This window comes from Thermobia domestica, chromosome 3 (assembly GCF_964235325.1).
Source record: "Thermobia domestica chromosome 3, izTheDome1.hap1.1, whole genome shotgun sequence".
Classification (NCBI taxonomy): Eukaryota; Metazoa; Arthropoda; class Insecta; order Zygentoma; family Lepismatidae; genus Thermobia; species Thermobia domestica.
The window spans coordinates 27,623,894-27,649,777 of NC_137456.1; the positions used below are offsets into that span (position 1 = coordinate 27,623,894).

Sequence of the window (25,884 nt, forward strand, 5' to 3'; positions counted from 1 at the left end):
TCTAAATATTTCTTTCCAACTACCTTTCTTAACCCGGAGTACCTCTGATACCATTTCCTATTGTTTGATTGTCTGACTCATACAAAATACTTTATGAAAAACAAAAACCTCATATATTTGATTACATAATAATAATAATAATAATAATAATAATAATAATAATAATAATAATAATAATAATAATAATTTATTTCTAGCGCTGCGAACAGCTTGTAAGCAAAAATACAACAATTGTAATAATACAGTATTACATAATAATACGTAACACAACAGGCTACAAGTAAAATAATAATTATAATGAATTGTAAATTAATTGTAATCTTAGCAGGTTAGGACCCTTGTTAGAAAGTAAAAATACACAAATTCTTTAATTCAAAAATATAAATAAAATAAAATAAGGGTCTAATAAAAATGATCAATGTACTAAAATAGTATTTTCTAAACAATGTAGGTTAAAGGTTCATTTAAAATAAGCTGGTATTACTTTCTAAATTTTCATGGACGTCAAGCTACAATATATATTTTGTTGTCGTTTTGGTTAAAATACACTGAGATGAATATAGCGATTTCTTTCTCTGTTTAATATTGGCAGATAATTCTTTGTCATAAATTTAATATATCCATTAATCTAGCTATGTGACAGATATTCTGTCAGATCTTTAAAACACATGATTATAATCAGTTTAAATTGTAACATTTTGTCACTCTTTTTAGTATCTCAGACTTCGAATTCAACTGGACCATCTTCGATCGATACCTACTTTTATAATTTAATACTCTTATATCACATTTTCTAGACAATATTTACTACAGCACTTATTTTCTAAGACCGTTTTAATAAATGATTTATCGCTAAATTTGCTTCTGACAAATAGACTGGATTACACAATAATTTAGCCAATATTTATTATTTTGAAAGTAATAGCTATTTCTAATTTTATAAAAAAGTACCCTGACAAAACATTTCTAAATATCTTCTATTTTATTTAAAGGTGTGTAATAGATACTGTTCCATATGACTGAACCAAATTCTAGTTAGGTCTAACTAGTGTCTTGTATAAATAAACATGAGCTACCACTTGTAAAATCAGACCATTTATTGAATGTAAATCCTACAATTTTTCTTACTTCTTGTACCGTTTTACTTACATGACGTCAAATTTCAGTTGCTTATCATATACAATATCTAGATCATTTATTTGTTCTTTATTTGTTGTTACACCATTTATTCCATATGTATTAACAAAATATTGAATATTGTTTGTAAATGTCATATATTTAGTTTTTTCACAGTTGACTTGTAATGAACTACTTTTGTACTAATTATTTATTGCATCTAAATCTTCTTGTGATAAGTAATTTTCGTATTCGTTGCTATTTTAAAAATTTTTATGTCACCTGTATACAGTAATATTTTTGAATATTTGATTTTTTCGAGTAAATAGTTTGAAAATAAGGAGAAAAGAGGGGGGTTCCAAAAGAGATTCTTGGGGTATTTCCTTCCCTACTTTACCTTCACTAGATAATACATTCCCAATTTTTATCTTAAAAGTTGTATTTGACAGATAGCTTTCAAACCATCGAATAATACACTAATGATAACCTGATATTTGAAATCGAATTAAGGAGTAATTTATGATCAATGGAGTCAAAAGCCTTCGACATATCGATATACATAGCATAAACTTATAAATTGCCTTTAATGCAACGTATGTTAAGTAAAGTGAATGACATTAGTTATAGTCGATCTCCTTTGTAGAATCTATGTTGTGCTTGAGTTAAAATATTTTTTACATTAAAATGTAAATGTTCATGTTTAATTATTTCAAAATTAATATTTTAGAAAGAAAATTTAATAAACTTATAAGTTTATAGTTTTTGATGTTTCCACGATTAACTGATTTGTAAATTAACACAATATATACTTGTTTCCATTTCGAAATGAATACTCTAGTTTTTAATGAAATATTAGGAATGTTCGATAAATTGATTGCTATACAATTACCACAGGATTTAATTACGTAGTATGGAATATTATCGTATCTAGAGGTAGTATTCCCTTTAATTTTTCTAACTGTTTGAATTACATCAGTTTTTTTTTTTGTGATAGTTGGAATACAAATCGACACACCTAATTTGATACCAACTCTTTTTCATAACCTCACATTTTATATATTGATTAGAACTTAAAGTAAAAGAATCGTAAAAAACATTTTTAAAAGATTCTGACATGTCAATCGTCTCGGTCATTGATACTTCCTATTATATTTATATCATTATATCCACCTTGAAATTTGTGTTATTCAATTTTTTAAACGTTCTGCATAAATGTAAATTGTTCTCAGTAATACTCTTCCTAAATTTGAGAAATATAATTATCTATGCCTCAAGATATTTTTTAAATAATTTTTTTCAATCCAGGAGTGCCTTTGACAGCAAATATTATTGTTTGATTGTTTACCTCTTACACAATATCTTTTTTTTTTTTAATTTATCAATGACCTCAGTTCTCTGCTCATTCACGAATTGTTATATTTTGTGTTGTTATTATTTCGGTCCTTAGGGATATAAGCGTCAAACACTTCACATATTTTGTCAAACAAGTATTTTGCCAATTATTCGTCATTGTTTGCATGAGATTTAACTTCATTTATTCTTTCAGCCCGTAATGTAACTGAGAGAAGTCAGTTCTTTTAAATTCATAATTAATGTTATAATATGTATTCTTCTCAGAGTTATTATTGTTTTTATTATATTCCAGGTATAAAGAAATTGCGTATGAAATCGATCAATTTTTACTAATGTAGTAACACTACGATTTATTGTGGTTGTCCTAAATGTGTAATCAAAAGATTCAATACTCTATCCTTATTCCTATTACGGTATGACTTCGTTTGATTTAATTGAAGAATGTGGCTTGAACTTTTGTGCTTTCATTTTACCGTAGAAATTGCTAGAGGTTATAGTATCTATTTTCCAGACAATTCCTCCTATATTGAAATCTACTAATATTATGAAATTGAAGTTTGTTGTTTAAAAGTAAGAACTTAACCAGTCAAAATAATCTATAACACTCTTTAACGGTAGTATATGTATCGCCAATCGACTTGATTTCACACTTGTCTTCCAAGTTTAAAGCTGGAAGGTTTGGTTTTAAAGCTGTTCATTTTTCTTTAGAAAGAAACACTGGACATGAGAGTGTGTCTGCCAAGAGTTCGTAGATATGCTTTGTAAAAGTCGCCAAGGACTAACATCTCATTAGTTTTAAGTTGATGTTTTCTTATTTTTCTGATGGTAATATATATTTCTCATATTCCAGATTAAAAGTCACAAGTTTCTTTTATGTTAATATGTTTCTACTCAAGAGTCTTACGTAATTTGCTTTGAGATTTGTACCTAATAGTCGCTCCATAACTTAAAAAATGTATTTTTATGTGTTTGCCTTTTTGCATATACGGAAAAAAATCACATGCCGGGGTATCGCAAAAGTTCGAAGCGTACTTTGGTATACCGGTACTCCAAAGGAAAAAAGGGTTGAAAAATGCAGGGTTATACTATAGTTTCATGTTCCTTCTCGACACACCTATTTTGTGAGACTTGGAATTCGGGAAGAATGTGTATTTTATATAACAACTTACAGGCTATATGACCAACAATGGAAACATTGAATATGCCGTATATATAAACAGCATTTATCACATTAGTATTGTCATGCAAATAAAATCGATTGACTGTCACGCAATTGAGTCACTCAATGCACCTTTCAATGTCCTAACATTTTTGTTTAGTCACAAAGTTTTTCTCTCTCGTTTAGATACACTATCCAGTAAACGACAGTAAAAACAGTGAAAACTACAGGAAATAATATTAATGCACATATGTCCAGAGTCAACGTTGTTGTTGAGCAGTTTTGTTTCTTCTGCTTCTCTTCTTTTGTCTTCTTTGGTGCGTTATACACAAGTTCCTGAAAGTAATATAGTAAAGCAAAATAAATATGTATATAAGTGATGAATTTTCATACAGAAACATTCAATACAAAAAAGCAGTATTTAAATTCAACATTTAAATGAACATTCTCATATTTCAGGTCATCCAATAGATACAAAACCTGGTAATTGTTTCGAAGCATTGCTCGCCTCTTTCTCAGTGCATCTTGTTACGTAAAAGACATTACACATCAAATTCTCTTGCATGTCCATTGTGCAGATGAAATAAGTTTGAAGAGTAAGATTTTCTTTCTCTTCCAGATTTGTAGGTTATGGATAATACTTTATATGTGCTTACGTAAGATTTGTCAATTAACAAAGGCTTTGTCAATTAGAAAGCTATCAACTTAGTCTTTAAAGATCTACTGACTCTAAGACTAAAGTATTATTTGAAAGTGACTTCTAGTCGTTAAGAGAGGTGTATTGATACAGACGAAGTATACTTTCATTAATATTTAAAGAAATGTGTTTATGACACAAATTAAGCCTATGTACTAAAACAGTCATTTCATACGAAACAACTTGATAGAAGCAACATGTATAAAACAATGTAACATATATGGATATGAAATTATATAACATGTTACCCATTGTAACAAAAAACGAGAAAAGTATTCCTAAGTTGAAGAAATTAATGAAAAGATATCTTTAAAAAAAATACTCTCGATGAGTTTTTGGCTGCAGTACAATACTTATGCTTCTGTTACAAATATTCACAAATCCAATATTATGGTGATTTTTAGTTTAGCGTCCCTTTCAGCAGCGAGGCTATATGAGACGTGGAATCCGACCCACATGAGCTCCCGCAGGGAATCGAACCCATCTCTCACACGCCAAAGACGAGTACACTAACCACTTAGCCACGAATGAGCTCAAAATCCAATATTATGTATATGATCTACTGTATGAAATAAATTGAATTTAATTGAATTAAGATTAGTTAGAATATGAAAAAAACAATTATACCTGTTGATGTGAACTCATCAATTTTCTTCTGTAAAGTTTCCCCTCTACAGGCACGAACAGCGTTGGCTCAATAGGATGAATTGCATTTGGAGAAGGAGATGGGCTTTCCTTATACTTTTCCAACCTTATCTTAAACAATACAATTGCGTATTCCGCAAAAGCAGAAGCAACAAATGCTATGCATACTAAAATCCAAATCTCTACAGGCTTCACTGCTGTAGATCCTGGAGTGTCTTGCCTATAAGAATAAAAGGTGAATGAAATCTTGTGAAAATTTTAACTAATAATTTATTTGCATAATTATGAGGGGAAAAAACATGAAGATCAAAACAATTATGGCTTTTAATATGAATAGTAAATAAATAAATGGATTAAACAAAATAAAATTGTGGCAGCCTCCTCTACAGAAATCTCTAGGTGATGTACACACAGCCATCATGTGACGTCGCACTACAGGCTGCCAATGCTGCTATCTAGCATACCAAGCGTCTATAATCTACGAGCAACAGGAGCGACTCGTTTACTTTGATCTCCAGTACCGAAGGAGCAAGTATTGGGCTCCGAACGTGAAGAAAAAAAAAAAGCTTCACTGCATGATATAAGTATCATTATTTTGAAAGAACAGTGGACGAATATTTAATCAATCTTTATACTGTAATGTACTTGACATGTACAAATAAGCATTGGGCCTCAGCCAAATATATATTGTGATTTTTAATTCAATAGTTTTGAATCATCCACTTAGTTTATTATCGCATGCCGTTAGTTGTTATCTTTCCTTGCAGGTGGTTTATATTTATCTGTAATATTTCTTCCTACTATATGTAAGAATTAACTTTTATAATAAAAGATGACTGGGAAAAGTCCAAATCCCCGTGTACCATCTTTTAGTTTGTGCTTTGGCTTTATAAAAAGGCGGTAAACCTAATTATGATTTTATATTATAGTTGTGCATCCATTACGATGAAAATTCATGTTCGATAACAATGTTGATTTTCATCTCAAATTTTTAAAATGTATGCTGCTCTCCTGCTGGTGTAGAGGCTAGCGCGGGCACCTTTGGTACACGAGATCCCAAGTCTGATTTGCAGTTTTAATTCAGCCTTAAATTTTAAGCCAATTCTCATATAGCCTCAATGAAAGGCCTTAAGAATTTCTGAGCCTGCTTGGACGATTGTGGATTGTCGTTGTCTAGAAACAATAGAACGTTTCCTCTCAGCTTTCCTCGGTGTTTCTTTTGAATTTCTCCTAGAATGTCCAGTTGTATTTCACAACATTTTTCAGCGTTATTTGTTGCACCACGTTCCAAAAAGTCGACTTTCCCTACCGCAAAGCACAGTAGCCTTAAGTTTTCTTACAGAGATGGTTAGCAAGCATTTTCTTGGTTTATTGGTGAACTGGTATGTCCTCATTCCATGGACTTTTGTTTTCATTTCAAAATTAACGTGCTGAACCTAAGTCTCGTTCCCAGTAAATATACGAACAATAAACAAATTACCGTCTTTCTTATAGGCCTCAAGGAATTTCAAGGCGGCTGCCATCCACTGAGTTTCGTATTCTTTTGTCAATTTTTCTCTGAACCTATCCTGCACAAAACGTACTGTTCCCGATTAATTCACTGTTCATAACTCTCGCTCTCGACCTGTTATATTAGAATGTTCATTTCTTACCCTTCATTAAATCATCATGGTTCTTCTAATACTAGCCGAGATAATGTCTTGTCCCTATTAGAAATGTATAAATTCAACTTCCATATAAAATTTTCAAAAGTTTCAAGCAAGTGTTAGATGTGAAACAATCGTTTATGTTAATCTTGTCTTATACACACATATACACATGCTTTGATATTGTATTTTGACTTTGTCTTTTATTTTATATATATGCTTTCTTGTTCAGTTTAAAAACTGAAATAAACACTTGATTGTAGAGAGGTATTTCTTCTCGAGTATACTTGAAACTTTATTAATATTAGTTTTCTCAATCGCCGAAAAGTAGTGTCTAAATGTGAGTATACAATTTATGTTAGAATGATTGATTATAATTTATTAAAGAGAGGTTAATACAATTGTCAGTATTTTTAATGGTTAAAATTCGTTTAAATGTTGAAACAAAACGTCTAGAAAGTTAGGGAGAAAAGTCACATCGAAAAGTAGTATAGTCTGTTGTTCTGATTTCTTCATTACCAGTGGTCCCTCGTAGCGTAGTCGCTAACGCTGTTGCCTTTGGTGCGAGCGGTCCAGGGTTCAATTCCTGGTGGGGACACTCGGTCGAAAAAGTGTAAAAACGCTTTTTCAAGTCAGCCACCCTGAATGATGTTTTCCTGGGTTTTCCTCATTCACACCAGGCAAATGACGGAGTGGTACCTAACTTATAGGTCCCCGGCCGCTTCCTTCCTTCCCTTTCCCCGGATTGTGTCTTCGCCAAGGGGTGTCATCCCTCACAACGTGAAGGGCTAAATGGCCTTAGAATGCCGAAAGCCCAGAAATATAAATCCTAAATCCTTCTTCATTACCAGTACATGAAATAATCTTTCCTATGTATTGGGGTTGAGTTGGGGTGGAAATGGTTTATAAAAGATCATTATATTTTATCAAAGATAAATTCAATGTTTTAACCCCTTCTCATGATTTGGTAAAAGAGCTCACACATTTCGTCAATAAGATTATGTAGATCGAGATTTACACTCCATTTTTTCGGTAATAGAAGTTTCTTTTTCCTTTGTATGATCCCTTAACAAAATATAAAGAAAATGTAAGAAATACGTTCTTGCTGTACAATAATGTTTCTAATATGTTTGAAACTATTGGGTCAAAAGTTTGGCATTACTCAAGCTGACCGTTCTGCGAAATTTTGACACATTTCTTACATTTTCAGGTTAGGATAGAGCGTTGTAGTTCTTTTCGCAGAGCATACACTAAATGAGGAGTTCCGTCACTATCTGCAGATTGCTTTCTGGAGGACTCAGTATATATACAATGTGGACGTATGGCATAAAAGCTACAGAACATTAAACTCGAACCCACTTCTGCTAGGTGGCCACGGAAAAGCATTAATGCTATGTAAGCGAGTCAGGACAGGAGTGTAGTAGGAGAACCCGAGTAGTAGCGAGGGAGTGTGTCCGTAGGGAGCAGGCGCGTCAGCAACTAAGTATACGCATAAACGAAGATTGTGGATGAGCACACTTATACATACAATACTTTCACTATTACTCAAAATTCATTTCAACATGTTATGCACTGACAGTAATTACTTATATTCACACTCTCATTCCTTGACGAAAAATGTTTCAAGCTAATTTAACTATAAATTTTCTATTTAGTAGAACCATCTACTTGAGTGAACCCAAAAGTTTTAACATGGTTGTAACAAAGCGATAAATTGTATAATATCGTATCATATACAGTACCTGACAGAAAAGAACATGGTGACAAGAGAAAGGAGGTTAGTCACGAGAAGAACCATTCGTCCAGGAACTATTTCCGGTGTTATTAAAAAACTAAACCATGTGATAACTACCAGAAGAGAGCTTGGAAAATAAGTGACCAGAACGTGGTTGAAAATGTTTCGGGTAAACACCATTGTGAAGTACAGAAGTTTAGGTCTGTTCTCTGAAAATACGAGAATTAAAGAGGAACGAATTAGACATTCGACATATTAAACCTACAAAAACAAATGAATAATCATAAACAGTGTTGCCAACAAATTGACACAAAAAGTTTCCAAATGGGAGGTGAAATGACTAATTTGATGTGAAAAGTCGCTAAAAAAATATTCGTTATATTTTACATCTCTCTCTATCTCTGTCTTTCATATATATATATATATATATATACATATATATATATATATATATATATATATATATATATATATATATATATATATATATGTGTGTGTGTGTGTGTGTGTGTCTGTGTGTCTGTGTGTAAGAGAGAGAGAGAGATCTAAATTATATGACCAGTTTGACTTCAATGAAATCAAAAATGTTTAGGAAAACACATGAAAGTTAAAAATTTACAAAGAAAAATACTTACACCCACTTTTCCGTTTACTCGAGCTTCTAGAGACATTCGATGATGCTGTATTATTTGTGAATCTCAATGCAAGCTCTGCAAACTAAATGGCATTGACGGTTAAAATTATTTTCCATTAGAGGGCAAGACTTAGAATATCAAAAAACAAAGCGAGATTCTGGAGATTTTATGCACTATATAGGCTGTATATTGCTCCGAACTCATTATGCTTGGGCAGATTCAAATAAGTAAAAGGAAAACTAGCATATAAAATCTGCTTCGAGCGAATAGTACATGTTTTGTTGACAACACATAAGTCGCTAGATTTGTAAATAAATCGCCAAATCATCATTTCAAAATCACCAAAAAAGTCTCTAATCAATCGGAAATATATTTTTTGGGCACTATTCTTGAAGTCGAATTCCCTAGATTTAGCAACTTTTTTCCGAAATTGGCAACACTGATCATAAGTGAATCTGTTTCGCAGCAGTCAATATTTTTGCGCTTCCCCTGTCCTTTGCATCGTTTTAGTGTCACATCCATATTCTTAGAAACAATTTTGTGGCAATACGTCTGGAAAGTCTAAAGGAAGCATCTCATTCTTTCCTATGCTTAATATGTACTGCATTCATACAAACTAATGGCAAATTTGTATTTTGAGAACCATGAAGTATCAAATTTCTTGCCTTTACATAAAGTAGTTTTAAAAACTCAGATGATATGGAATTGTTACAAATTTGTAATCTTCTTTAGTGGGTGAATACTCATAAATTCATATTATAAGAAAATAGGGGCCGCGGTAGCTCAGTGGTAGAGCGTTCACCTCGTGCACGTTGTCCTTGGTTCGATCCGAGCTCGCGCCAAGTGAACTTTGTGATTGACAAACAAGGTGTGCATGGGTTTCCTCGGTGTTCTCCCGTTTCCTAACACTTTCTTCATTCCACCATTTCAGTTATTTCTCATAATCACTGTCTCATTTAGCCTAGCCGGCATAACCGTGGGATGTAAAACTTAAAGTTTTCATTTCATTTTTTCATATTATAAGAAATATCTCTCAGGCCGAGGGTTATCTACCAAGCAAAAAATAATTTTAATTGTGAAAGCTGTTGTTGTGTGATGGTCCGTCAAACTTAAGAAACTGGAATAATTAGTAGAAAAATATTATTTTATTAAAACAAAATTTAAAATAAGACCTGCAATCAGTTTACGTTATTCGACAGTAGACTGTGGTCTTCCTAAACTTCGAAACCGAATGCAAACAAAAGTACTAACGTCTGATGTTTGTGATTATTAATGGATTACCTGCCGAACGTTTTGCAACAGAGTTAATACGGAGTGGACATCATTCTGCCTCCAGGGAAGAATTTACAGAAAGTTGTTCATCTCACCAAACTAAGTTCTTCGTATACATTTGTTAACTAGTATCTGATTTTTTAACATTCATTGATAAAAAATAGTTTTACATTGTTATTAATATGTCTTGGTGTGTTTGTTTTATCTTGGCACACTTCCCGCCAGAGCACTTGGTTGGCTTTTAAAGTACTTTCTGCTAGCACTCGCGTGAACTTTTTAATGCAATAGGCGTGTTATTGGCTTTGTCGTATAGGTGACGTTAGTTGTCAGCCAGCCCATCAAATTACGTCATTGATATTTGGCGGGTAGTTGAAGTGGTTAATTGCCACATGCGAACAGGTGTGTTACAGTGACTTGTGAATGGTGTAGCGTTTTGTTGTTTCCTAGCGTATTGTAAGTCGCAACTTAACTGCGGCGTGGTAAGAACGCGTTGCAGATAGATCCATCTTTTCGGCGGGAAGCGTGCCAAGACAAAAACAAACGTACTCTAATATACAGGGTGTTTCAAAAAGAATGACCTGATTTTAAATGTCCATATGTATTAATAAAATATATTACAAAAATGGGATAACTTGCAAAATACTCACAAAATTTTCAAGTTTTAACTATGCCAGTACAAATGCTCTATGTGTCCACCAGCAGCAGAACGAACAACATCTAGTCGATAGCTAAATTCTACCACTTCATCGGAAGTGCGAGGTCGACCAGGACTCTTAACTTTACACAAGCACCCTGTCTCTTCAAATTGGCGAAAACAACGATGAATGATTTTGGGTGAAGGCGGATCAATGCCAAAACGCAGACGAAAAGAACGATGGACCGAAATCACTGATTCAATCTTTGCAAACTGCAGCACACGAAACGCCTTCTATTGAGCGGATGCCATCTTACTTCTGACTGATTGGAAACTGAGAAGACGCATTGACTGACATCTAACAGCGATTTTCTGAAACTCTAAATCATACCCATTGAAACAACACTCATTTCCTTGCTGACACATGTTCCGTAATTATTACCGTCCAAAATCAGGTCATTCCTTTTGAAACACAGTGTATTACACCTACACATACGCACATTATATATATATATATAGGAAAGAGGAAACTCCACGGTACATTATATATATATATATATATATATATATATATATATATATATATATATATATATATACACGAAAGGTTTCCTCTTGTATTCAGAAAAAAAAGCTTGATTCGAAACATGAGTAATAATGTCTGTTAACAGGTCCAAGTGTAGTTGCATTCTTGGTAAAATTTTACATTTACGAAAGACACAATTTTTGGTAATTTCTATAACGAGAAGTTACAGCCATAATGTTCAATGTCACAATCCGAACCACCCCAATTGATTTTGCTAACAGTAATTTTACCGTACCAGCCATCCTATTCTCTTCCGATAGGCATCTGGAATCCTCTGAACAGCCCCTGCGAGGACTAGCCTAATCGTTACTCCAATAATGTATGAAAACCTTCAAATTGTGTCTAATGACTAACAAATAATCGCAGAATACTTGTGAAGGTGACCAATCGGATGATTAAAGAAATGAAATACAAATTTAGTGGGGCATTTGGTGGGTGTTTTTTTTCACGTTCTACCCTAGCCAACTGTATTTTAAGTTGGTCACAAGGAAGTGGGTGAGGTTAGATTTACATCGAGGTTGCATCACCCAAGTGTGACGTAATGTCACATGGTATTATCATGAAGGCAAAGATGGAATAAAACTAGCCCTGCGGGGCTTTTAACCCCATTCGCTCGCTGACACTCACTCAGCTATGTTTCGTAACGCAAGTAAATAACTTTTTAAATCAATAAAGTTGTGTATGCAAAGTGGACTAATTACCACGTGACATTACGTCACGACTAGATAGTGTCCTCACCAGAGATGTTCACCCTCGCGAGGGTGGCCCTCTCAAGGGCATCCTCACCCTCAAGTTCCCTCGCCCACAGTGACGCGAGGGCGAGGGAGCGCGAGGGCGAAGACAAATTTTGGCCGCGAGGGCGAGGGTGCGCGAGGGCGAGGACAAGCGTCGATGGCGAAGGTGAGGGTGCGCGAGGGCGAGGACAAGTTTTGGCCGCGAGGGCGAGGGTGCGCGAGGGCGAGGATAGGCTTCGATGGCGAGGATGAGGGTGCGCGAGAGCAAGGAAAAGCTTCGACGAAGAGGGCGAGGGTGCGCGAGGGCGAGGACAAGTTTCGGCAGCGAGGGCGATGGTGCGCGAGGGCGAAAACAAGCTTCGATGGCGAGGGTGAGGGTGCGCGAGGGCGAGGAAAAGCTTCGACGAAGAGGGCGAGGGTGCGCGAGGGCGAGGACAAGTTTCGGCAGCGAGGGTGAGGATGCGCGAGGGCGAGGACAAGCTTCGACAAAGAGGGCGAGGGTGAAAGAGGGTGAGGGCCAAGTGTTACTGCGGGAACGAGGGTGCACTATGGCTAGAGACAACTTCCTTCAGGAGAACGAGGGCACGCGAGGGAGGAGGACAAGCTTCCTTAAAAGCAACTGTTTTGGAGTTTGCTGTTTGACCTCTTTTGGAGAGAGGCAAAATTTAAAATATCATCTGCCATGTCCCCTGGATGAAAAGTTAGTGTCATAGCAAGGTTATACATTAATCGTATTTTTCCTTTCAATTAATTGCAGTAGACAATTTCTCGTGTGTACGTACATAATTATTAAAAATAATAATGCAAATAAGAATAATATTTGATTTTCCCATGAAAGTTTCCGGGTAGAAATAGCGTTACATTAAGAAGTAAGTGTGCCTCATTGTTGCCCTCCCTGTGTTGGAGACGTTTTAGATAAGAAGAGTCTACTACATTATCATGTTTAAAGAGTGTTGGTAGACAGATAGACAGCCACTCAACGTCATTCAGCAGTAAATGACAAGAGCGCTGATATCTGAACAAACATAATCAATGAGAGAACCATCAGAATGCAGTAGATCAGATGGAGAAAGACTTGATGGAATGACTTTGGTTCATAGATGGCCATTTTGCTCTGGACTCTCTCGGACTCGGGCTCATTTTTTTCAACTGGGCACTCGCTCATTTATTCCTTTGGGAATCATGCTCGGGCTCACTTCCCTCAGTTGGACTCGCGCTGACTTATTTCTTTGGCGCTCGGGGTAGCGCTTAATTATTGAACCCGAGAACGGTTGAGCGCGAATGCCGAGCTAGCGAGCGTTGGGCTCGTGAGTTTGGATGTCCATGAAATGGGCTGATTAATAGCATACATCCTCCTCTAATGTCCACCACTGATGAAATTGTTACAATTAATCGGAATTTTTAACTTTTCATAGTTTTGTGACAGCCCAAACTATTATCTGAATCGATATTTGTTAAAATAAAGTCAGTCACTATTGGATCGATTTTCATTGTTTCTGCTTTCATAATCTACGTGGGTAGAGCTATCATTTAGTTACAAAATAAATAATATGTTTTTTCTTGTCCTTAAATAGAAATATCTGACACGTTAATACTGAAATTTTGTTAAAAGAGCTGCTTTAACAAAATAAATTTAATAAGTTCCACAAGACATAAGTTGTTTATGCAGCCGAAATTTGCAACTGTTGACTGATTGCCGTTTAGCGTCCTCTTTCGTCGGCGAGGCTATATGAGAAGTGGACCTATAGGTTTAACGCGGAATTCGATCCACTGTCGTTCAATGTTCTCCCACTCGGAATTGTCCCCAGGACCCCATGCACCAAAGGTTCGCGTGCAAGCCAGTGAGATAGGGTTTGTATGTTGTGTTGTTCAATGATTTTTATTAGGAATAAAATACGTTACAGGATGATATACTGATTGTAAATATTATAGTGCAAGTATAGAATGATTGTGTGGTAAAAGAAATATAAATTTGGACAAATTAAAAAAAAGGCCTGAAAAAAACTGTAGGATATATGAAACATATAAAACTTAGGAAAAACCGCTTCAGCAAAACGAGCAGGATTTTGTTGGGGGTAAACAGTTTAATCATATTATTATAATTTTGCACAAATGTGCCACACATCATAGCATGGGCGGCGATTACGGGGCCAAAAGGGGACAGTTACCCCAACCTCTCTTTTGAAATGACCCATTAATGTCGCTATATAGTTTCATTTGGAAATATAAAGTTTTTGTATGTATTAAGGTTCATAGAATGAAAATGAGTGTTCTGAAGTATTTTATTTCTTTGCTGACGGAGTTTCAAAATTAAGCTCTTTAGATCTTTCCCTTTGAATTTGTTCAAATTCCTCAGTTACGCTACATACATCAGGGATGGCCAACGTGTTGACTGTCAAATTCTGACAGATATTCCGCGGCAGTCACTCTACCGCCACTCATCAAACCTTGATTTCACCCTCACCCTCATGAGAGCCGCCCTTGTGTGGCTGAATACTTATGCTTGCATCGTAGTTCAAGGAATATTTTGAAGTAAAGGCATTGGATACTGTTGATAAATGATGTAAACGTCACTATCGACCGAGATCTCCATTGTAACAGTTGTTCCATTTTAGGTGTTCCACAGTAAGTTATACGATGATATGTTTAGTTTCCTTTCTTTAGGACGTATGTTAAGCAAGGGCGAATCCAGGACGAACTTCTGGTGGGGGTGGTGGATTGTAATACTGCTACTTAGAGCTACTTTTAAGAGCTCCAAACTCTGGGATGCGTTTTATTTGTATATATAAAATAAAGAAGTTTCCTCTTCTGGGGGGGAGCGATCGCCCCGATCGCCCCCCTGGATCCGCCACTGAAGATAAGGAAATAATTCAACAAATAGGTTGAATAATTGATGCTCTGATCCTCACGAACGAGGCCCTCTCGAGGCCTTCTCACCCTCAATTACCCTTGCCCTCAATGATATGAGGGCGAGGGTGCGCGAGGGTGAGGAAAAGTTTTGAGCACGAAGGCGAGGGCGAGGAGGATAATGGACAACTCCTATCGCGAGGGCGAGGGTGCACGAGGGCGAGGACAATCTTCGATGGCGAGGGTGAGGGTGCGCGAGGGCGAGGAAAAGCTTCGACGAAAAGGGCGAGGGTGTGCGAGGGCGAGGAGAAGCTTCGACAGCGAGGGTGAGGTTGCGCGAGGGCGAGGACAAGCTTCGAAGGCGAGGGTGAGGTTGCGCGAGGGCGAGGAAAAGCTTCGACGAAGAGGGCGAGGGTGCGCGAGGACGAGGACAAGCTTCGATGGCGAGGGTGAGGGTGCGCGAGGGCGAGGACAAGTTTTGGCCGCGAGGGCGAGGGTGCGCGAGGGCGAGGACAAGTTTCGACCGCGAGGGCGAGGATGCGCGAGGGCGAGGACAAGTTTCGACAGCGAGGGTGAGGGTGAACGAGGGCGAGGGCCAACTGCTACTGCGAGGGCGAGGGTGAGTGAGGTCGAAGTAAAATGAACATCTATGGTCCTCACTACCCCCTAAACCGACCGCTTAGCGAGAGCCCCACTTCTTATTCTCTTGTTGGTTTATAACGTTATTGTTTGTAATGTCTATCAGAAATCTCTAGGTAAATGGTGGAAAAAGCACAATGAATGCATTATATATTGCGTACAAGGGAAAATTAGTATTGTTTTCATCTTATTTTAAAGATAAAAGTGTTATGAATTTTTTTTAAAAAAAATCTTTGGGCCGAGTTTGAACCCACGCCGAAAGCAATTTTCATTAGCTAGCATGCTCGGCTACAAGGATTGACCACATGTGCAGGGCCGTAACTTGTAGGGGGGGGGGGCAAGGGGCAACTGTCCCCCAGGGAAGCTTCCTGCTGTTCGAGGGGATCCGCTTTAAGACAAAATTTTCTTATTCCATATATGATACGAACATGAAATTATAAACGAAGCATCAAACAGGCTCACTACATTACTTAAATAAAACAGCACACAAAAGGTAAATAAAACAAAAATGTGTCGTGGGCCCATTCCAGTAAAAATATCTACTATTAGAGGCCCTAGAAACAATATTTATTTGTATGGCTTTGAGATTTGTCAATATTGTCAAGTTAATTAATTTGTCATGTATGGAACGGGCCCAAGGGCGTAACTAACTGCCCTGCAGACCTTGCCATGTGGAAAAGTCCACAGGTTCCGGGGGGCCCAAAAAGAGTAAGAGAGAGATGGAAAGAGGGACCCAAGAATTAGAAAAAAACAACTTTCTCTAGGGGGACAAATACGTGTATTAATACTTGCCGCCCCCGGAAAAAATCTGTCACGGCGCTGCACATGTGGCGAGAAACGGATAACTTCAATCAATCGGAACCGTGTATTAAGCTCCTATATGGCTAGAGTCGAGGGTGATTAAAATATATGCACATTTGGTTAACATTAACAATTTTATACGCTTCTCGTTTGTACTTACTTCTAGATCCCATTTCGGTACTATTCATCAGGAATTCGACCACGTAATTTGGAAGTGTCATTTTACCTTCTACTTGATGCTTTATGTTTCTTAAGTCAATACCAGGTTTCTCCCAAAATAAATCCATCTGCAGAGAAGTATAGCGCACTAAAAAAGTAAGAAATAATACTTGTAACCTAGCTGTGTATTCTAACTTATTTTAATATTAACCATAAAGCCATATAATTGAATTTTGGGATTAGGGATCTTAATTATACTATGAACTTATATATAACTAACTAACTAACTAACTAACTAACTAACTCTATGGCCTATGGGACCCGGAGGTTCAGTGCCGCGTTCACAAAAGCTCTCCACTGACTTCTATCCTTAGCTAATTGGATCCAGTTTCTACTTTGTATTCCTATCTCTGCGAGATCCATCTTAATATTATCCTCCCATCTGCGCCTAGGTCTTCCTAATGGTCGTTTTCCTATGGGTCTACCAGTCAAGACTTTGAAAGCGTTTGTACTTTCTTCCATTCTAGCTACATGACCTGCCCACCTAAACCTCCTAGACTTGACGTCCCTAACAATGTTGGGTGAACCGCATAAACTATGTAGTTCCTCGTTATGAAGCTTCCGCCATTCCCCATTGTCGTTCCTCTTGGGTCCGAATATCCTTCTCAGGATCTTGTTCTCAAATACTTTCAGTCTATGTTCTTCCCTCAGAGTAAGCGACCATGTTTCGCAACCATACAGAACAACAGGCATGATTATCGTTTTATATATTTTAAGCTTCAAATTCCTCGACAGAATTCGCGACGACGACATATATATATATATATATATATATATATATATATATATATATATATATATATATATATATAATTTAATTCTGAATATTATACTTGTTCTCAAATTTAACTTAGTACAATTGCATGAGATAGATAGATAGTTCCTACTGTGCTTGCGCAACCACTCAGCAGCCCCGTCTCACAAGGGAACATTCCGATTTGGTGAATTCAATTGTTGAAAATGATTGGTAGCACTGAATTCAGCACCAAAAGAAACAAAGAAAAAGACGGCGTTTATTAGCAGACCGTATACGAGTGAGAGATAAATGAAGGCGAAGTGTGGAGATAGAACGTAGAAAATGTCTAGAAATGCCATGTTAATTTTGGAACGAGTAGAGGGATTGTAGTCAAATGTTGGATATGAGGAATGCATGTTGAGCTCCACTGAATAGACGTAATGTGAATCATGGGAACATCTGAAAAGCTGCCATGTTGGAATTAGCTCAAGAAGAATATACCAGAAAGAGATCACGTGACATATGGCTCTTGACGCACACCGTTTATTGAAACCAATATTGGCCAATATAATTTGAAACCTCTGTTTAATTGCAACTGGTATGGAATTTAAGAATGATTCTGTGGTTGATACAAACATGGAGATAACAGTGGGCACATTTGAAAAACGATAAAGATGGACAATCGAGCTCGTCACAGATGTCTCCGGTATTAAAATTCAAGCAGTAGTCGACAGGTGTCATGAAAGGGCCAGGTGTTGTTTGCAAATGTCCAGTTTTGTAGAAATCTAATCATAGCTTGGAATCTTGGTGCTGTAAACTGGAAGTGAGTGAATGATTGCAAGTTAATGAAGTTGTCCCGTTGTCAAATTTAAAGTCAGATGACAGAAATAAGGAGTCTGTTATATAGTTTACGAAATTCTCATACGGACGGAAGAAGAATACATCCAACGGTTGTGTGACTGACGTGCAACCATTAGGGATAAGGAGGCGAGTAACTTCAACATTGTCTGGGTTCTGTACCAACTCTTCATCTTTATTTATTCTCCATGAATCAACGAGGAGCAGTAATTTTACCTGCTCTATAGAAGGCCAGGAAACGTTAGACATGAATCGTTTCAGGTTATCCTTGGTTATATTTGCACTTTTACCAGCATATGAACGAATATTGGGTGGACTAGGACGTCTGTTAGCTGGAAAGTGGTCTAATTCATGTGTGTGGTAGTTCCTCATTCACGTTACCTTTACGACAGTATTCCTATGTTACAATAGCGTGGAACACCGCCTGTTACAGAGGTCTCAAACTGTATTGACCACTATTGATTTCAATAGACAATGTCGTCAAAAGCTATTCGTCATATGACCCCTTTCCCGTATATCTTCTTGCGCTAATTCCAATATGGCGGCTTTTCAGATGCTTCCATGATTCACATTGCACCTATTCAGTGGAGTTCTACATACATTACTTATATCCAACATTTGACCTCAATGCCTCTACTCGTTTCAAAATTAACATGGCATTTCTAGACATTTTCTACGTTTTATCTTCACACTTTGCCCTCACTCATCTCCCACCCTGTATACGATCTACCACTAAACACCCTCTTTTCCTCTGTTTCTTTTGGTGCTGAATCCAGTGCTAGCAATTATTTTCAGGAATTGAATTCACCAAATCGGAATGTTCCCTTGTCAGATTCTGGTGACAATCGAAATCTTAAATAATCGAATTATTTAAGAAACTGTTATTTAGAAAAGTAAAATAATCGAATGCATGATATAAAGAGATAATCAGTAGTGGCGTCGCCAGAATCTGAGACTTGGAGCTGGTGAGTGATTGCTCAAGCATAGAATGGTACACTAGGATCTATATACAGGGATTGGACAAAAAAAAATCTAAGACATTTGCAAAAGTGTGAAAATCATACCTAGTGTGGTATGGAGCTTCGTTTTGCGTCCAAAACAGCTTGGATCCGACGTGGAATGGACGTATACAGCTCCTGAATCGTGGTGTGTGGAATTTTGTACCATTGTTCCTCCAAGACATGCTCCAGTTCTTTAAGGGATGCTGATGGAGGGTAACCACGACACTCACAGGTGAACTGGTTACTGCTGACGGAAGAGGAAGGTCCACATAACACATTGAAAACAAAAACTGATCGGCAACCGCAACAAGTGTTGTACAGTGGAAGGCCAAACTTACGTGTCCTGTATGAAGTGTTTTTAGATATTTTTTTTTTGTCCAATCCCTGTATCTATCTATCTATATATCCAATTGTACTTAGATTAAACTTGAGAATAAGTGTAATATAACTAACTAACTAACTCTATGGCCTATGGAACCCGAAGGTTCAATGCCGCGTTCACAAAAGCTCTTCACTGACTTCTATCCTTAGTTAACTGCATCCAGTTTCTACTCTGTATTCCAATCTCTGCGAGATCCATCTTAATATTGTCCTCCCATCTGCGCCTGGGTCTTCCTAATGGTCGTTTTCCGATTGGTCTTCCAGTCAAGACTTTGAAAGCGTTTCTACTTTCTTCCATTCTAGCTACATGACCCGCCCACCTAAGTCTCCTAGACTTGACGACCCTAACAATGTTGGGTAAACCATATAAATTATGTAGTTCCTCGTTATGAAGTTTCCGCCATTCCCCATTCCCGTTTCTCTTGGGTCCGAATATTCGTCTCAGGATCTTGTTCTCAAATACTTTCAGTCTATGTTCTTCCCTCAGAGTAAGTGACCATGTTTCGCAACCATACAGAACAACAGGCATGATTATCGTTTTGTATATTTTAAGCTTCAAATTCCTCGATAGAATTCGCGACGACAAGAGATTTTGATCCGAATAGTAACACGAATTCCCTGCTTTTAGTCGACATTTAATTTCTTCATGAACATGATTGTCCTCTGTTAATACTGATCCTAGATATTTGAAACTATCCACTTTATCAAAAGTATTATTTAATATTTTAACGCATCCATAAATTTGTCGTATTACGGTCCCGACGCACTTCCATGTATTTAGTTTTCTCTGCATTTACTTCTAAACCCATGTCCCTGCAAGCTTTTAATAAGATATCTGCATTTCTTTCTATTGTTTTCCTATCATCCCCTATTAAATTTACATCATCGGCATATGCCATAACCTGGTGAATACCGTTCAACTCTAGGGTTTGGTTGCTATCTTTGATTTTCCTTATAGCGTATTCCAGAACAAAGTTAAATAATAATGGCGACAACGCGTCTCCTTGTTTCAGGCCATTTTCGACGTGAAAGCTCGTGGACAAAAATTTTCCTACCCGGACTTTATAAGTGTAATATTCAGAATTAAATTGTGTATTAGTAATTGATGTTAGAATTATCTGTTTCCATAGTCTAAGATGTTTCTTGTTTCGATTATCTAAATGCTCTTTTGGTCTTAGTTGTTTTTGAAATCAAGTCATCGTAAGTTCTACGTAGTGTCATGTTTGTAAAATTAAAAATGTTAGAAATAGTTTGGTCAAAAATAAATATGCGAAAAAAAAAGTGCAAATCGAAATCATTCCATCTTTCTTTCCTCTATCGCAATCTCCGATGGCTCTATAGTGCAATCGCTAAACCCTATCGCCTTTGGTGGGAGCTAACCCGGGCTCAATTCCCAGTGTAGACATTAGGTCGAAAATATGTAACAGCTTTTTCAGACCAATCATTATGCTTGAGATTTTTCACGGCCTTCATCAATCACACATCAATGAATCCAGAAAAAGCACTGATGACTATTATCGTATTTTAATCAATATTTGAGGGTGTCCCATATAGAACACAACGTTTGAAATGCTCTGTCATTTCTGTTCTAGTAAGTTGACAGCACTGAACGTTGTACAATTTTCATCTATTGTCTTTGCGGTTAATATTCATGGAGCGCCGAATAGCGCTGAGCTTCATCTGTTTTTGTACAGGTAGGAAATCTCAACATTTAGTACGGTACATTTATAATAAGTTTCACTATGATAACGCGCTATTGAGTCGTGAAACGTTCATTTCTACCCGTACAGAAAACATATGATGATCATGGGCTATTCGGTGCTCCGTCACTACTAAACACAAAGACTAACCACAGATGAAAATCGTTTAGTGCTGCTAACTTACTAGAACATAAATGGCGGGCATTTCATAAGTTGCCTTCTTTATGGAATACTCTTTATATAGTATATCATAGAACTGGACTTTACATGCATAAACAGGTTAGAGTGTAATGAAAATTTATTTAGACCTTATGCATAGAACATTAAATGCAATTTTATTCAACTTACTTAAAGTTACAGGAAGAAATACTTACACAATTTAATCAAGCATAAAAATGAAATTCTATAAGATCTTACGTGACAAGACTTTCCATGTACAGTTCTGGATGTCTAGTGGGTACAGCCCAAATTGCATATCACAAAGGAGTCGTATACATGTTCTGAAATCAGAATTAGAGAGTGAAAAAATACTGGAAATATTATGCTCAAAATTAATGATATGAACTTAAACATCATACATAATTCTTAAGTAGTTGTTATTCGTACAGAATGATGGGAGTCTCTGGTATGTCAAAATTGAGGGGGACAACAAGAATACGGAATATTTGTAGTTTTAAGTAAATTCAAGTCAAAATTTTGAGGCAACAGGAAAGTTATTTGAATTAAGAGTTAGCGGAATCCGATTTCAAATTTTACCAATACAATTAAATCCATCGTCATAATTTACTATCATCACGGAAGGTCACTTGTTTCAAATTCAGAAGTCTCCCCTCTCCCTCCTCTACTTTGTACCGTCAAAGTGAAATAATTAAAACCATCCCAGGCCCGAACCTCATCAGTGTTGAAAATTTGATCGAGGTCGATCGGGTGGTTCATGAGTTATTAAGTCACAGACCTAGTCACTTTCAATTTTATAATATAGATTGCAATGTCATTCTCTCCTTTCCAGAGAGCCCAATGTACGGAAAGCATTACGTTATATATATATATATATATATATATATATATATATATATATATATATATATATATATATATATATATATATATAAACATTACCAAGATGTTATAAATCTAGAAGTGTGTGAATTTAAAAAAGTTTATTCATTTATTAATAGATTCTTACAATATTGACATTCGTAAAAATGAATTTGTATGAATGTATGTTAAAATCCCCATAATCCAATTTATAAATACGAGCGCATATATTAACAATAAGTGTGTCATCCTATAATAAATCATACTTCCCTGTTTTTTTTCTTTTTTTTTCTTTTTTTTTTTGCAATAGAAGTGTATGATTAATTAATTTTTAAAATTGGATTCAGTAGCAAATTTTAATGTTCTTAATTTGAGAAGCTAGCTGTGAAATAAAAATAAGTTATACTAGTGTCATTACTACAGCCCGGATTTATATGCAAAATGCATGTTTACAGTAACATGCAGAAACGTATGAAAAGTGTGTTTTTCTTTACGACAGACTTATAAGGATTTGTTTCAGACACATATGATAACGCATATAAGTGCATATTTTGGATGAATTTCGATGTGCTTGAATATATTTCTAAACTTTGCAGGATACTGCATATTTCCGAATTTTGTTCCTGTATACTAGCATATTTCAGAGTATAACTCAAGAAAGTAGGTTACATTTAAAGTGAACTGAATCACTTTGTTAACGCAGATGTAGAATAAAATTTGTTTTTTTTGGGGGGGGGAGGGGGAACGTTTAGCTTGTTGATCATAGTCCTAGTTATATTCATTTTTGATTGCAGCAGAGGTCATTAAGGTAAGATATTTTTGTAAGAAACTTAAATTTTATTTTCTTAGCGTATATTTCAGTGCAGTTAAATTTTTAATGCATATTTTCGAGTATATTTTTGATATTTTTCATGCATATTTGCATTCAAATCTCAGGATTTGTTTATGCATGGAAATCCGGACTCTAGTCATTACAACTGCAAAACATTATAAATAAATGTTACCAAGTAGATATGATGGCTTAGAAAGATATTTTGGACTCATACAAGATAAGTAAAACTGATTTTTTTTTTTTTTTTTAGAAATTACTCAGGTATGTATATACATTATGTATTTGAATGCTTTGATTCATGTTTATTTGTTCATTATGCAATCAATAATTAGTTTAATTATATTTTGGTTATTGTTTTTTATCTTTGTATCTAGCTTTCTGCACTCGTCGTTTATCATTTTGTTTTCTAATTTAATATAATTTATTTTTATTTCATTTTCAATTTTTCGTTAATTTGCATAGGAACTTCTTAAAATATAATCTCTGAATATGAAAAAAAAAAAAAATATATATGTGCAGGCAAGTTTCCTTATGTCTTAGATGCGATACTTACGGAACGTACATTTCAAACGATGTAAGTCCTGTAACAAACACTATATAATGATTACCCATATTACTTATTGATTTCATGTCTTGGGCAGGAATAAACACAAGATCAGGCTTCCATAATCGGTCAGCTGTGTGAGGACTGACGACAGCTCGTCCTTGTGACTGTGCTAAAGTTGTTTCATTTACTTGAACGCGATTTTCTTCCCACTTTAACATCACCATCATGTACATCGTCACTCTCTGGAAGATTATCAATACAATTATTATTATCATTATTATTATTATTATTATTATTATTAATAATAATAATAATAATAATAATAATAATAATAATAATAATAATAATAATAATAATAATAATAATAGTTTTTTTGTAAGTCAATTTGTCTATATTGCAATGATGTAACTACTATGGTGCCAAACTCCGTAATACTGGGGCCCGATCCTTCCAAAAGGCTCCTTAACCCTACATCTCAATAGACCGAATCGATCTCCGTTTCAGCTCTCTTATGGGGCGTTTACACTTAGTCGATTTGCGTTCGATTCAGTTGAATTGACGTCACTTTCAACTTAATCGACCGTGTAAACGGGACTTCAACTTAATCGCTTGTTGATCGAAAGCAACTAATTGACTAGCAACTGAATTGAAAGACGTTCTATTTTCTGTGGTCGATTCTATTTTCTTCTGCTATAACATCGCAAATTGTACCAATTACTTTTTGCTTGGACATCTTTAAAATTGCCAGTCGATTTCGAATCGACCAGAGGAGAGCGAGTCGACAAGGAGCATTCAATTTCGGTTGAAACAATTGAACACATCCATCGATCTCATTCGGTCTAGTTGCTTCGATTTAGTCGCAAATGCAGCGAGTCGATTTAGCCGTGCGACTAAATCGACCAAGTGTAAACGCCCCATTAGTCGGTCATGTACGATAGTTTTGAATGGTAAATAAATCATAAAAAATAAATAACTTCACAAGCTTCAAATCAAATAAGAAGTATACTTTTGCTCTTATAATTTTCAGACTTAGGTGATTAAATTAGATATTGAACTTTATTCCGTACCAGCCTCTGCAAATATTGCGGAACGTAACGCAACGTAATATATATATATATATATATATATATATATATATATATATATATATATATATATATATATATATATATATATATATATATATATTAAATAAAGAGTTTGTTTGTCTGTCTGTCTGTGTGCGGCCTGGGGATCAGACGAGTGGACCGAGAGTTACCAAATTTTGGTCACGGATACTTAGGTCCAGGCCCCAGATCAAGGCGAAGCGTTTTTGTCAAAATTCGAACCAGGGGGACATGTAAAAATAGTAAAAAGAATGACCGATATTAGTGTCGAATTCATAGTTTTCGCGGTCACTGAGATCAATGGTGAAACTCCGATTACATTAACTTCCAAATTCACCTATTCGGCTGCGGGCTGGGGTCAGCGGGGGGAGGAGAATACCGAGACATGTAAAAGTAATCCAAAATGACCGATATTAGTGTCAAATCCATAGTTTTCGCGGTCGATGAAATGAATGGTGATACTCCAAAAGCGTTGACTTCCAAATACAGTCCCCATGCTAAGAATGGGTATATTCAGCTAGTATATATATATATATATATATATATATATATATATATATATATATATATATATATATATATATATATATATATATATATATATAACAATTATAACTGTCATGCCTGTTATCGGAAACTAAAACTCAGATTAAAGCGAAATAAGCACTTTAGCCCTAATTCGCAGATATATCAAGTTATTACAATAAACCTATCAACTTCATATTAATATGTCAAAACATTATACATACCAACTAACATCGATTTATTCCTTTTATTTACACAAACATATTCCATCTATATTCGTTCATTTTGTGTATACGTCCATAATAATCTTTTCCATGACAACATGTCCTATCAATAACAAACTAATAATCTTACTCATGACAACATGTCCTGTCAATAACAACGTTCTTTCTTTTAATTTTATATATAAGCTGTATGCTTAATTATTGCGCCTCTGATCAAT

The 25,884-nt window shown here is 35.7% G+C and overlaps 1 protein-coding gene across 1 annotated transcript; it reads right to left on the minus strand.

Annotated features, from left to right (window-relative positions):
• Nucleotides 1-1,079: 1,079 nt before the first annotated feature.
• LOC145681401 (glycine receptor subunit beta-type 4-like) lies at nucleotides 1,080-25,777 on the minus strand. The gene is made up of 7 exons (XM_081753048.1): nucleotides 25,667-25,777; nucleotides 23,818-24,053; nucleotides 21,812-21,894; nucleotides 16,660-16,806; nucleotides 8,359-8,560; nucleotides 4,953-5,190; nucleotides 1,080-3,964 (listed from the first exon to the last, which is right to left on the minus strand). The coding sequence occupies exons 2-7, from the start codon at nucleotides 24,042-24,044 to the stop codon at nucleotides 3,785-3,787; spliced, it is 1,077 nt and encodes a 358-aa protein (XP_081609174.1). The 5' UTR covers nucleotides 24,045-24,053; nucleotides 25,667-25,777; the 3' UTR covers nucleotides 1,080-3,784.
• Between the last annotated feature and the right edge of the window lie 107 nt (nucleotides 25,778-25,884).